The sequence below is a fragment of the Coturnix japonica genome, chromosome 7 (assembly GCF_054131305.1).
Source record: "Coturnix japonica strain WE chromosome 7, WE-NBRP24, whole genome shotgun sequence".
Lineage (NCBI taxonomy): Eukaryota > Metazoa > Chordata > Aves > Galliformes > Phasianidae > Coturnix > Coturnix japonica.
In genome coordinates this window covers 4,524,490-4,540,381 of record NC_140669.1, presented here as the reverse complement: position 1 = coordinate 4,540,381, position 15,892 = coordinate 4,524,490, and the positions used below count along the sequence as shown (strand labels likewise).

General features: G+C 34.0%; 1 protein-coding gene across 10 annotated transcripts in view; it reads right to left on the bottom strand.

Moving 5' to 3' along the window:
- LRP1B (LDL receptor related protein 1B) overlaps positions 1-15,892 on the bottom strand; it is a 553,348-nt gene that overhangs the window by 11,964 nt on the left and 525,492 nt on the right. For 7 of the 10 annotated variants that reach the window (XM_015869156.3, XM_015869153.3, XM_015869152.3 and 4 more), the window contains 4 exons: positions 12,359-12,520; positions 8,280-8,454; positions 7,918-8,022; positions 6,194-6,307 (listed from right to left, as the gene is read on the bottom strand). In XM_015869156.3, coding sequence (XP_015724642.2) covers positions 6,194-6,307; positions 7,918-8,022; positions 8,280-8,454; positions 12,359-12,520 — 556 coding nt within the window. The remainder of the gene's footprint in view (positions 1-6,193; positions 6,308-7,917; positions 8,023-8,279; positions 8,455-12,358; positions 12,521-15,892) is intronic. The other 3 variants (XM_085552971.1, XM_015869155.3, XM_085552972.1) reach the window with 1 other exon arrangement.

The window sequence follows — 15,892 nt, the reverse complement described above, 5'->3', positions numbered from 1 at the left end:
TATAAGCCTATGAGAAAATTGTGCATACTGTAGATGCTCCTCAGAATCTTACAACAGATTTAACATCACAATAGCTGGCAAAGAAAGAAATCCTACAACTCTCTATATAGCAAACAGAGGATCAAATTAAGGAGGAAGGTAGTTCTTGATGAATTTTGGCATTTTAATTGCAAAAGCCGGCAATATTGAAACACTTCTGATACATTTAATAAGAGTCTCATAAAATCATGACAGCTAGTTGCCACTTCAATTTCATTTTCCAAATGCTTGCTGTCACCTATAAATTTCAATGGGGCTGAAGCTGACAGGATGGCAATCATTTCCTTCTATCCTTCCTCCATAGAGGTAAAATGATTGCACCTTGGGGCCCAGGAAGATAGTAAAGAATCTTGTTGGGCAGAACAGAAAAAAGAAATAAAGCCCAGGGGAAAAAGCACGTTGCTAGGAAGGGAATGTGATACAGAGAATTAGCCAGAAGGAGGCACATGAATAAAGATAGAGATGGGACACAGATGATGGTTAATGCGGGAACATGAGAGAAACAAGCTGTTCTTAACTCTTTTGCTAATCTTCAGATACAGCTGACATGTGTTGTTCTTAATAATATCAGTCAAGTTTCTGATACTAGACTTTTCTGTTCTTTAAACTCAGAATACTTGTTATCCAGCATGGGAACTGATTTCTGCTTTAAATGGATTCACAGAATTTTATTAGTATATTAGAATATTAGTAAATATTTTTATGTATACATATACATACATATAGTATATATTAGAATATTAGTAAAGTAAAATTGCATGTAGCCACTGGTTTCACTGAAGACATCTGTGTTATCAAGGACTGTGAAGAGAGACGGTGATAATGCACAATGTAGGCTATACAGAGAAACACAAGATGAAACAGCGGGGAGCTTGACAGCAAAGGAGAGAATGTACTCAGCCAAGTGGTGCAAGGTACTACAGGTAAAAATCCCCAGTCCCCCATGGAATCAGTGAATAGATCAAAGAGGAGTAACGTCCTAGAGAATGCCAATATAAATCCTCAAAGTTAATGTGATAAACACAGGTTACATGTAGCCTGTTGCCAAGGTCATTAATGAAAGTATGCTACAGTTCTCTCCATTACAGTTTAGGTCTACATTTAGAAAGAGGTGGCTGTTTGGGAAACATACAGCCTGAGAAAAACGGGCAATGCAATAAGGGTAATTTATGCATAGAAAGTAGTATTAAAGAGACGTTTTAAAAACTCTAAACTGAAATTGTATAGGCATCCCACTTGTAATGACAGAGAGCAGCACTAAAAGATTAATATTAGAAGTACAACAGAATCGGTGAAACAGTCATCACAAGACAGAAACTGACGTGGAGAACGTTTCTTACTTAAAAATCTAATGTAGTAATTTTCTAACTTTTCTTTCCTTTTTGGTCAAGCTATGGATAAACATGCTAATGAAAGTATCCAGCTTCCCTACTGTAAGAACACATTATTATTCCATTGGAAAATATGATTAATATGACAAATACTCGTAACACAAGAGCAGACAACATCTGGATTATAGGTATACTATTTGTATTAAAATATAACGAAATACAGAAATGGAAATAATCCCCATATTTCCCCAAACTATAGGATAATTTATTATGAAAAAACCCTTGCACTAAGGTAAATCAAAAAGCTGTTCCTTATTAAAAAAGATTAAAAAATGGCAATGCGTTTGGAATGAAGGCATTCTCTATGCAGAGAGATGGTATTATAGAGTTATAAGCCTTGAGATGCATCTTAGCCTCTGTTATCCCAAGGTAAGAAATTAGCAATTCGTGTACAATACATATGCTAAACATGTTTTTAATTCAATAATGTAGACCTGCTATATGAACATTAAGTGTGTTAACTTCTACTTTAGTTGAAATTACATTGAGCAATCAAGCAAAAGGAAAAGAATAGACTGATATGGTAAAAATATTAAAACTATGAGAAACAACTGGACCAACAGATACAAGACAAATCACTGTTTTTTCTCCTTACAGACATTAATGAGCAGTGATGTACAGCAGCAAATTCTCTTCAAGTTTCATCTGAACAATTGAAAACTCACAGAAAAAGGGCAGCTGCATTACAGTCTAACTGCTAAACGGCCAATGAAGGATACACACCCTCCTCCTTTCCAACATCTTGTCATTTCTTTATCAAGCACTTCTCAAATATCTGTTCATGTTTAGAACTTTAAAATGACATTAGTTTGTAAGACAAACTCGATGAAAACTCTTCTATATTATAAAGTTAAAACCTATAGATTAGGCTCAAATTCAAGACATGGGTTTGTTTTTTTTTTTGGTTGAAAATGAAAGCACTCTAGGAACTAGTATAACACTGAAATTCTTCTTATAATTATAATTAGATACCTCATTAAATATATCCTTGGAAAGCATATGGAAAACATTTATTACAAGGTATTTCGTAAATTTTTCTGCTCTATAATTTATGCTGTCTATCATGGTTAAATCTCCTTCTCTTAGGCTGTCTTCTTGATTCCACAGCTGTTCCATGCTGCAGTAGTTTTTTATACTCGGCCTTCAGAAAATGCAAGTCAGGGGACTTCACTGATGTCTCTTTCTTGTTCCCAGCCAGATTATGGGTACATCTTAGCCCTTTTTTGATCAGAGCACTACTATACTTTTACATTTACTTATGAAGTAAGAACATGTGTGCACATTTCTACATGAACTGCTCACATTTGATGTCTCATTTAAAATGATGCCTTTCCTCTCCCTATTTTTTTTCCCCTACCATTTTTAACATATTACTCAGATAAAATTTTCATTTTAGAAATGAAGTCATCTTTCTCCATCCTTCATTTGCTTGATTCTTCTGCTATCATAGTCTTGCTTTCCTCCTTCAAGCTCCTCTATGGCATATGCCTTTTAATTAATTTGAAAGATCACTGATTTCTCCAGAAAATTTGATCTCAAAGCCACAGATCCACTTATTGTTAACAATTAAAGTGCCTAGGATGACTTATTCTTCATTGTAGAAGAAACAATATTCTACTTTAGCAATACAACACAATCTAAAGGTCTGTGAAGAGTCAATATTTTAACTAAGGCAACTAATTTAATACTGCAAATAACACTGAATTTCTCTCTTTCTTATGTACTGACACCTAGGAAACAGGCTCTGAAGTTAAGTGCACATACAGTAGCATAAAAAGGAAAAAAATGACTATCATCTTATGTAGACAGCATAATAACATAAACTTGCTGTTGTCACATTAATTTCAGGGTCCTTCAAAAGCTTATTAAAGCATTTATAAATTCCCTTTCCATTCACTTGGATGATGAAAAGGATCAATAGAATTTTTTTTTTTTGTCAGTTTTGACTATAAACTGCAGAACAAATACAAACAACAGCTTGTACAATAAAAAAAAAAAAAAAAAAAAGAAAACATTTGTTGATTATTTCTCATTGGCATCTGATCTCAAGTTCATTCTTTCTTAAGTGGATTGATGAAGTTTAGAAGCAATTCCACAACATATCTCATACTCTTCTGCTATAGACCCCCTTCCCTCTCCCTCATCCCCACATACCAGTACATGGTAATACAGAAGATATTTTTAAATAAACTTAAAATATAAAAACTACGAAGGCAGTAACTACAATACAGTATTATATCAGTACAGGACACCCACAGCAGTGATATTTTCAGAAAGTCTACACCTCAAATTTTATTATTTTGATATGAAATTCTCTTTCAAACTTTCACTATTGAGCAGGAAGGAAAATAATACAGAAAAATAAAATAAATAATAACGAATAATAATGTTAATAATTCATAATTTAAATTGTGCAGGATTTTACATCCAAAATCAAAACAGCCTATGCTCTGTCTTTTTCAGCTTGGCAGAGCACTGACTAACGCAAGAGACCAACTCCACAAATTCTTCCTTTTATAAGAGTTTGATGTGTAGTCAAGTTAAGGCCTTAGTTCATTTAGAATATTGCTAGGTGTAAAGTACAAGTTTTATTTCCCATGTGAACCTGATATTTACTGGATTCAAAGATCAAAAATCTTGAAATAGGAACGTTTCTGGAAGAAAAAAAAAAAAAATAAAAATCAACCCTAACAGCAAAGGTTGGTAAAACGAGAGTAAGTTCATATAGGCATATAGTTTTGTATAATTATGGTTATGAGATTGCCCTTAAGAATGGATAAATCTTATTTTCTCTAGTATTTACTGAAAGATAATATGAGCTTTATTATGCATAAAGTTTGCTTTCTCAACTGATTTGGCTGCAAGAGGCAGAGAAGTTCATACTGAATTAGAATAAAATCAGCTATTTCCAATTTCTTCCTTCTAGAAATTGTCCACCCATGACTAGTTAAAAACTACGTAAACCCATAACTGCCTCTTAGAGACCAGGTAGATGTCTCACACAGTGTGGCATGCTGAAGGGGTACGTTATTCTCTCTAATAATGGAGCAGAAAAAGGCTTTGAGATTGCTGTTTCACTGCACAATGACTCTAGTGAAGCATGGGATTGTTTCATTCCTTTCTGAAGTCTTTTACTTGACAGTACGAGGATTGTAAAATTATAAACAAGCTCCAGTTTAAAGCTTATTTGTGCCAGAAAAAGAAGATATAGGAAACAACCAAAGTGAGAACTACAGCTAGCAAAGACTGAGACATATGGAACTATGATTCTCCCTCTCTCCATCGAGCAGCTTGTTCATTTGGCATCTGGCCACACACAGAACCCACTGAAGAGGTTAAAATTCATGTTATCAACACAAAGAGTAAGAGATTTAAATACGATTTAATATCTCATTAAAAAAACCCAACTATTTTAGATGCCAAATATAGTTGAACTAGATCAAAAGATCAAGAGAATGGGCGGCGCCACAAACAAGTATCAATGCTGCTCAGGAAGATCCTAACTCAAATAACTCTTTAAATTCTACTGTTGTATCTCTGTTAGATTTGACAACAGTTGAAAGAAAATCCATTTAATAAAATGTAAACTTTTACCTTTTAAATGGCTAATGCATTCTGAAGAATTATAAGAGTAATTCTCCATGCTTTACTTTCAGATTATTTTATCTCTTAAAATGCTTCAGAATAAATTCTGGACTGTTAACTTCTTGAGAGCTCAGGTAAGGTCTCCAATATTTTAGTAAAAAGAAAAAAAAAAAAAAAGGTAAGGAGGAATGGTATTTCCATTACACGGCCATACAATCAGTAACATGTTTTTCTTTGAACTATGTTATTCTTAAAACCCAAGTATGATATAGAGAAATAGAAACTGTCCATTGAGTGCTCACCAAAAGTCCACTCTGTGTTCTTCAAAATTTTAATCTGTGGTGGACAGAACTCTAATTTACTTTCTAATGGATTTATGGTAGCTCTAGTTGAAGTTTCATTGCCTGAAAAACACTGGCCAAGAATTTTTGATTGTATTGTATTGAAAAAATCAGATTATTCACCATACCTTAGTCACTCTCATTGCTATCTATTATACAATGAATCCAATTCTCACAGTGCTTTCTGCGTTCATAAGGCTGTTTATTTTGTGATGGGGATTTTTTCCTTTGAATAAATAGACTTCAAATCCTTTAGTAAAATACAGCACACAAATATATCTTTTTCATGCATTTTTTATCAGAGAAGTCAAAGTTATAACAAAGCTCAAACATTTCTGCTTAAGAGGTGCTATTTTACAGTGTATTTTCATAAAGTTTACAAAGAGACTTATGATTGCAGACTAAACTCTTGAAACGGTAGCTAAATAGCTCCTATGTTTCTTTCCCTACAGAGATAAGAAATAATAAGTTGGTTTTAGGCTACAGAACATATGCAGTGTCACTATTTGCTAAACTTTATGCTGTGTAGGATTAAGTTGGTAAAATGTCTCAAAATTTGAACAGTAAAAGCCATGAAGCATTTCTAATATCTTCCACGCACTTAATAAAAATAAAGCTTTTTATTTTCTTTGCCTCCAATGACATGGACAATCCAACAGTATGTTTAAATATACTCATAAGTGCAACTATCAGAGGGTAAGTGTGCATTACAGAAACGAGCACCCAGATTATGTATATACTGTGAAATGTATGTGAACGTGCATGACTTGAACCAATGAACTGTGGCCTGAAATGATGTCACAGAATGTGCAGCATTAAGTGGAAGGTTAAACCTACTTGCATCTCGGTTCATTAAACGCAGTTAAAGTGCAAATTCCCTCATTCTGACAGTAGTAATCACAAGGGTTCACTTTCTGGTCACAGCGCTGACTTTTAAACCCCACAGAGCATCTGCAGAATTTCAGTAAAATAGACCTATATAAATATTCTGCCTTTTGCTGAACAAGTTTTAAATACATTACATTTAATGATGGCAAGACACGCACACATACACAGGCACACATCCACAGATATAGTTTTTTTGTTTGTTTTTCCCGGAAAGCTCTAATTTAACTACACTGATAAGTTTTCTCAAAGTTTATCCAACACTTAATTCAGTGAGCCTATACAAACTTATAGGTTCATGTGTTCAGTATTTTTGTCAACTGTACTACACATTTGCATTGATTGATCAAAATGGGGTAATTCAAGTGCCTTCAAAATTTCAGCCTTTGCATTGTTGACTGTGTTGGCAATATGCTACAGCTCTCATGCACCATTAGCATCATACACAAACTGATGCTTGAAACATGTTTTTCTTGAAATACAATAGCATTCCATATGAATTCAAAAAACAATAATCCAGTTTATTAAAGAAAAAGAAAGTAGCAATTACAAGCTTCCAAACTAGCCATAATAAATAATAGACAAAGTCACTCCAAACTGATGAAGATATGCAGTGCAGAACTGCATTCCACTTTCCCTAACCTCAAAGCTTTAAACATTTCTTGTCAACCTTCCATTACTACAGCCCCTACTCTTGGGCCCCTTCATATAGTCAGTTCTTTGAAAATCTGAATACAATCAACACTTTCCCTAAGTCCATCCACCTCACACATGTCAAAAAGGTAGGGGTGGCTGTAAATGTATTCACAAAGTTGCTCCAAAACTATATCCCTTTGGAAAATAATTAATTTACGTCACCCTGGGAATGAGACACTTGAGTCTAATTCTAACTTCTCATACTCTCCTAGAGAATTCTCACATCTCCACTAAGATATTGAAGATTATTCCACAATGAAGCTCTTCTGCAGTGCAGAAAACATTGAATAACTTACTAAGCAAATATGAAAAAAAAAACCAAAACAAAAAACCAAAAAACCAAACCCATAAATCAACCAATAAACAAAGACAATACAAAAACAGGAACATGACTTCAGAAGCTCACTGGAACTGAGAGCAGGAGCAGGAAAAAATTCAATTCTTGCTACAAATTTCTACTTCCGTATTTAACATTTAGCATCTGAACATGAAGATATACAATAGCTCTCAAGAAAGGACCAGAATGTAGGGTTTTCTGTCTCTTTAAAGAGTACTTAACAGTCTGGACTACAAAAACCACATTCCCCTTGGTATCTGATATCTGGACTTAGGAAAATATCTTGAATTATTTTCTCAACACTAGTGTATTTCTGCAGGAGGGAGAAAATTATCTCATTCCAGAGCAGCCAAGCTCCTATGGGTATTGTAAAAGTTAGGGTTGAAACAAGAGGTACAAGAGCACATCCCTGGAAACATAGAGGAAATAATCACTGACATTATTCTTCCCGTTCTCTAGCCATTGGTTTCCTTACAGAAATGTCATCAACTCTGATCATCTCTATAGAAGACATAATCCACCACTGAGAAGCAGCAACAGGCAACTGTCCTGTATATCACACACCGTGAGCTTTAGATTTGGCCTGAAATTATTAAAAGTCTCGGGAGAGATCTAAACGGTCTCCACAATGCAGGATACTCACAGACAGACAGGTACATTTGTGTCAGGGTCCAGCTGGCATGTACCACCATTGTAGCAGTAGCCATCACATAACTGACATGTGGAGGCAATCTTTCCACTAGTGCAACTGCCATGGTTAAAAAGGGACAAAAAAGAAGACAAAGAAACAATCAGCACGTAATAAATCTAGTGAACCACAATATAACAATCCATACTTGAGAGCCACTGGGTTAACCATGACTCAGTAGCTGAACACTCAAAGGCTCTTTTCTGATGTGATAATTTCAAGGGTTGGTCATTCACAGATTTAAAATAAACTACAGTATAGTGGCTACAGGTGCATAATTTTGAACACAGCCCCCATTCCCCAACACACATGCTTACTTGCATACTATGTCATTAGTATCCTTGTTAATTATGCAGTGTCCCCCATGACATCTTATACACTTGTCCACTTCACATTTTGGACCTTCAAATCGTACTGGACAGACACATTCTACGCTTCCATCATCAGAAATAGTACATGATTCAGAGTTCACACAATAATGGTGGCAAACATCTGCAAATAACATGAAAGCTAGTTAAAAAGATATTGAGTAGTATTTCATATGTTTAAAAAAAAAAAAAAAAAAAGCTTACTACTCTCTATGTTGAAAAGTAGAATCATGAAAATAAAATGGTGAATGAAATTGGTGACTTCACTGGGAACTATAAGAATCAAAAGTCTTCCCAACACATAAGCAATATATTATCAACATAAAGTGAAAGAGACATAAGTTCATAGGAGGTTTCTTTTCCTTTCTAGGTGTCCAACCATTTAGGGCATCATCATACTTGATATAAAGACGAGTGATGGGAAAAGCAGTGATGTTAAATATATTTAATGGGACAGTGGCTGAATAGAAGTCTTCTGATAAATTCACATTACCATTAAAGGCATCACGCTAAACTGAAGTGGGAACAACATTTTGAAATAATTAACTTTCATTTTCATTTCTCCTCATATAAAACTTCATGAAGTTCTAACAATAACACATAACAACATGATCCATAAGTTCTACAAAACCCTAAATACACGCTTATATTTGTAGGCTGTGCAAGATCCCATTATTTCATGTAAATACTTCAAAGTCAGCAGGACTGAGACTTCAAGCTGTGAATTCTTTTAACTATTTAGAAGTTCCAGTAACAACATCATTTTTATCTCCCTCTTTTACATATACTATGTCAAAATAAGGAAACTTCTTGAGCAATAATATACTGGCATATTAACACTACGGTTCATTTTTATTTATGTAGTACTGACAACTTTCATTTGACCAAGCAGTTTTATTTTAAAGTCTTCTCATTTCATCCGAGCCAAATTCCCCCACTTCGCTGTTTCTAATACTTTCTCCAGTTCTGTGCAGTTGAAATGCTGTGCAAATTGGAGACAACTAAAATTGATATATTTTACTTAGCATATACAAGACTGCTGAATTATGAGGGCATCTCATACAGCAAGAAAGATGCTTGTTTATTTACCATTCCAAGAAGCTTTCACTGACTGCCACATCAGTTTTGCTGACAATCGTGGGAAGAATTCTAATGGAATACAAAACCATTTTACTTGACTGCAGATAGAGTTATTTCTCTTGATTATCTGTGCGTCTCCACCTACTTCAGCAGACAGTGGACCAACTGGAGGGGCCAAAAAGGCATCAAGAGTAGTAAAAGTAATCCCTTGTGTGTGTTGCTCCCTGATTCCAGGTGAAGAATAACAAAACAAAAACTACTGTTCTTTGAAAGCTAAGAGCGAGAGACATTTAAAAGAGAAGCACAATAAGAGGCAAAGTTTTGCATGTAGATGAGGACAAGAAGCCCTAAAATCTGGAAATAGCAAGTTTGTACTTCAAAGCATCTTCAGTCTTCTGATAGATTCTGCTAGGTCCACAACATGAATGCTGCACTAGATCACAATAATAAGAGCATTTTTATTTTTATTTTTTTAATTTGCTTATTGAATGGAATTTCAGTTTCAGCGTAAGAAAGAGCTAATGCGATCACTCCATCCACTTTGATTTATTCTAAATGAGAGAAACATTGTCTATTTTTCTTTGCTGTTTGGGCTTTAAATGATACAAGAAATGAACTTTCAACTACTCTGTATTACTTATTTTAGGAATTTAAAATAGGCAATTGTATTCAAATACATGTGCATATAACAACACATACAATGTTAGTAGAATTTTATGTAAATCCATTCACATAAGTTTATTTCACCAATGCCATTGCCTCGACATGAAACACACATTTTGGTTATTAGCCCTTATGTGAATTAATCGCAGGTGAAACTTTCTTTTCACTTTTAACTTCTCAATAGAGAAGATAAAGATGAGTAAAATAAGGCCTTTGCAACATGGCAGTACTGCAAGCAAGTCTACTCCCCGCCATAAAAAACACTAATAATATTTTCAACTTCAGAGCATGAGTCCTATGCATATTCACATTCCTTTGCACAGAAAATTGTTTCAATCATATCACTGAAAGACCAAAAAAGATATAGCAGAAGCAACCAATCTTTGTTACAAACTTGTCTTAATGTATTTAATTATGCCTACAAAGTGATCATGTTAAATACAGTGAAAAAACATATAACACAAGAATATGATTGATTAAAGCAAACAAATAACAATGACCTAGCTGTGAATCTATACACCCACTGCTAGCTGTAAACTCATACAGTTTCATAGAACTGTGATTGGCCAGAAAAATAATATCCTGTAAGATTTTAAGACTCTTTTGACCTAAACGTATTAAGGTTTAAATAAACAAAAGCTTTATTTTGTATTTTATAATGTTTGAGTCTCTTCGTATCATGCAATTTTTCCAAAGTAGCAGCAGACAATCCAAATCTGATAATGAGCACTGTTTAAAAAGGACCTCTAAATTTACATTTAAATTGATTCTTAAATATATATATATATTTTTTTTTTTTATTATATATATATATTATATTATAAATATATATATATATATATATATAATTTTTATATATATATATATATATATATATATATATATATATATATATATATATATATATATATATATATATATATAAATTAAAAAATGAAAAGAAAAAAGAAAAAAGAAAAAAGCTCTGGAAAAAAAAAGAACAAAACAACAACTAAATATATGTTTGCAGAAGCATTCAACTAGAAACAATTTGTTTGGTTTTTGGTAAGCCTCATGTAAATATTTTTCTTAATCTGAGTGTCTGTCTGGGCATGATTTATGTACTATACTGTTTTGAAATACCCTATTGTTCTTGCAGATAGTTATTTGTGGATTCATGCAGTTTGTTTAATATCAAGTGAGAGAGAATCACAATTACTGCTGGTTTCCCATTCAAAGGTTTCAATTTATTTCACAGTCTCCCAACTGGAAATGCATTCATTTTACTTCAGTGCAAATCCTTCTTAAAGACATGCGCTAACCCTCTCCCTGTTTGACAGCCATATCACTAAAACTAAGCACTTTTTGTATCCAATAGATGATTCCAAAACAGACCTTTTTAACAGTTAATTCCCCTTCAATTTTGTCCAATATTACCCTTTTCAGTGAATTATGTAAAAGAAAAAAAAAAGATGATGGTTTTTACATTGAATGCTCTATTCTACAACAAGCACTGTGACAGTCCTCTATCTCAGTATTTGAGTTAAAGGAAAGCAGGAGGAGGGGAAAGGAGAATTTTGAAAATTAGAAACAAAATTGAATCTCAGAAAATTAATGCATATTAAGTCAGGGTTCCTGATAACAAACTCCTTTTTCAGAGTGCTAATGACTTTCCTGAGGCATGGAAACCTTTGGAAAATATCTCAGTGAGATGAGACTAATGGGTCAGTAAAATGAAAAAGTATGGAGAAATTCAGATGCAGAGAACATAACTTGAGCCCTGAGAGCCCTACAAGAATAAGGCATAGAAATCCTGGTTTTGCATCCTACAAGGCAGAAGCCACATTGAAGACGATCTTGGATTTAGTCAGATGGAGGAACACACAGGAATAAAAGTCAAAGCAGCACTGGCAATACACTGCTTACTGGGTTTAAGAAATAAAAGGGGAAGACAGCAGTTGGAGCCTCAAGGGTCGCCTTTTTGCAAAGTTAAAGGATAACAGAAAAATTCTTTAACTGACTAGGAATTCCACCAGCAACAAAAAGAGCAATGATCTGATTTATGAAGTCGGATGCTGGGTACAACTAGTAGGATTTATTTTTTTTTTTTTCCATGACAACACAGAAATAATTTCTAAAAAAGCTCCTTTCTTCTCATACACATCTAGAAGGATATTGTTGAAATATCCCTTGAATATGTAAAGATCCCACTTTATCAGAATAATTCTGGAGTTAAATTAATCAATCCATGCAATAGGAAAACAATCTGATTCACATTACTTCCTCTGTAATTTCAGATTACTTACAGTACTGGCATCTGTCTCCTGTATACTCAGGCAAGCAGTTGCAAAAGGGCTGGTTTCCAGCAGTGACACTGCAGGATCCTCCATTTTGGCAAAAACGATGGCAGACAGTCTGATTGCAGTTTGGTCCTGTAAAACCCAGTGCACAATTGCAGGTGGGCCTCCCTATTAATAAAAACAACCAACAACTGCTTTATGATAAAAGTAAATAAAAATTTAAATAATAATAATTACTTCAAAGATAAACATGCATTGTAAGAGTAACACATTTCAATGCACGAATTCAGTATTTTAACTCAGTACTGTAACTCATGGATAGCTGTCTTAAATCACACCAAAGATTCACCAAATGTCCAATTTGCAACATCTGAAAAGTAGTGAAGGAGGGAAAAAAATGTATAAAATGAACCCCTTTCCTATAGTAGCCTATTTTTAAGTGGTTTCAAAATAGAGTTTAAACTCTATTGCATTTTCCTCCTATGATTTTAACCTATTTCAATTTTCGCTTTTTTCCCCCTCTTATCTAAATCTCATGTCTATGAGATTTATAGCTTTGTTTCAACTTCACTGTTTTATTAAACTATTCCACTTATCACTGAATTTTTAAGGCTTATCTTCTCTAAAACAACTTTCTATATCATGTAAATGTCTTTCTATCTCCTGAATGTACTTCTATATCTCATCTGTAATCTCCTCTTCAAGTCAAATGATTTGATGTGTCCAGCTAGCCATTTTCCTTCTCAATTCCTAATAATGTAGTCTCACTCTTAACTTATTTCTTATAAAACTTTTCCTCCATCCTCCCTCCTCCCTCTGCTTTAATTCAGTCTCCTGGGTTTTCTTAATCTTAGGGATAAATTATTTGAATTTACCACTTTTCTCCTTCCAGGATTGCAGGTGGGTGTGGAAAGCGACTCAGATTAATCTAAACCCAAGTACACTTCTGCAATAAGGTGGCAGAAAGGATAGAGGTCATTTGAATCATATGGAATCGAACCTGCTGGCAAGTACAACCAAGATCCTTACTGGATTTCTGCAGAGCAAGATTCTAAAGATAATGAATGAGGAATATATATTGGCGCAAAAATGACCGTGCACAGGCTAGTGACAATCAAACAGTATTTGGGTAGCAGGTGGAACTAAAGGAGTGTCTCATCAAAAAACCAACAGAGGAACACAAATATGGCAGAAATCTAAGGAATAAGGTGGGAGGATTGAAATGTCTAATCCTGAATGGGTATATCAATATCATTGGCTTTAGCAAGTTTGAAGAATGAAGGCAATTAATAGGATGTTGTAAGACTAGTATACATTTGCTTATTATCTCATTTTTATGGTGATGAAATAGGGCTACAGATAAAGAAATGTTAAGGTCAATCAGTTAACTGTATAATATGTTGTATGTGTAAGGCAGAAGCCCTTCAGTCTGGAATTGCAGACACAAACATGAAAAAATAGACTCTGAGATTCTGTTATTGACTACCCAATCTGGATACTGGTACAGCTGTGAAATCTGAAGGAGATTAGAGAAAGCCAGATAATGCAGTAATGAAAGACTCCAGTTATCCCTACATTTACATTTGTACAACTTCACACCAGGCCATAAGCCAGAAACTATTAGCTAAAATCCTGCTTCACAAAAAGGTGGGGTGGAGAGCACACCAGAGGAGCTACAGTTAGATTGAGTCTGATCAATATACAGCATTTAGCTTAAAACATACACAATGCATTTAACTACTTAAGATAGTTAACTACCCTCAATATTTAAGGGTCACTTTCCCATAGCAATTTCTTATATCTGTATTAATCTAACAGTAAATCCCTACCCCTGCCTGATCTGCTGAAACATCACCACTTTGGTCATTTGCTTGCAGTATTTTCTCTCATTCAGTGTTTCTTCAGGAATTTCTATACAATCTCTCACACAGGTATCCGTATCTAATAACAAATTCACATTTGTCTCCGGCAATCTTATCACCTCTTCATCTAAATTTACAATGTGTGAGTTTTTTTCCCTACTTTATTCTCTCTTTAGGTGGTTCTCTTATTAAAGTCATACAAACTAAATATTCCATAAACTCCACAATTTTCATTTCTTTCCCATCTACCTTTGTTTTAATACCATAGTATCATATTCATAGGTGAATAAATAAAAGACTGTATTTTTCTGCTTTCTCAGAGGCATGCAAAATCATTTCTGCATTATTTTTCTTCCCCTTAGTTTTTATTTATTTGTTACATCAAACCCTTCATGTAATTCCTTCCTTTATTTCCTATTTTAAGCTATGCTAATTTAAAATGTTTTGCAAATCATCGTAAAGGCCACGAGATCAGTTAGTCTCTTCCTCTAATGAGTACAGCAGGAACAAAACCATCAACTTAAAATAGCTCCAACTAGTTTAATATTCATCAGCCTGGTTATTCATTATATGTCCCCAGTGATCTAAACATTAAATCAAAGATGTTGAACTCAGATATTAGCACAAACTCTTTGCTTTTACCCATGTATACACTTGTATTTAAATTTCTGCCCCTGAGTCTTGGGTTTCCTCCTCTAAATCCATCTTACAAATGAAACAGTGATAGAACATAAGTCTGAAATAATTTTTTATTATTCATGTTCCTCTATTTTTTAAATTGATGGGACAAGGATATTTTCATCATTTGTAGAAAAAAATATTCTATTCTTTGCTGATGTAGCCTTATAAATATGTCAAATTGTGGACAGTTATATGAAAATTTAATTCAGTATAGCCTAAACCCCATTTATTTTCACTCAATTTAACGTAACTTTTACTCATTTTAATAGTTCATTGCCTATTTATACAGACCGCTGGCATCTGAAATAATAACAATAATAACAGTAATGACATTTTCATCTGCTTTATTCTATTAAATTATTTTGGATTTTGGATATGAAATGGTTCCAAAAACAGCTTAACAAAATTGCTGTACAAAACAATGATAAACACTGAGTGCCACAAGTTTTCATACAACAGAATCCAAATAATGATGTAACCAAGATAGCACATATCCTAACTAACAACTGTTGCCTATTAGTCTCAGACACAGAAACCTTAAGCGTTTACACCTGTAATGAAGTTTCAGGACTAAAACAGCATAAAGACAGAATAATGGCTGCCTCTCAATCCCTGACATTCGTCAAATCTGTAATATTTATTTATAAAAAGAACGTACTGCCTTTTGCTTCAAGAAAATAAACACTGTATTTGTTACCTTGTAAAAATTTTCCAAACAATGAGCTAGTATAGATGAATGCCTCACCTAGACATAAGTAACTTATTTCTTCCAGTTGATAGTAAACTCCCTACCAGCAATGTGTGCATTCTATTTGTTACATATGAACACGCGCAATCTGTTTCATTTGCATATTTCACTTGCTGTCCCTATTAAAGCAATCTGGCACACCAGCCTACTGTAAGTAACACTGCATCCTCTAGAGGGGTTGTCAGCAGTTCGTGGGAATCACAATAATTCATTTCTGTGAACCATAATTAGCTTTAGTGAACCAAAAGT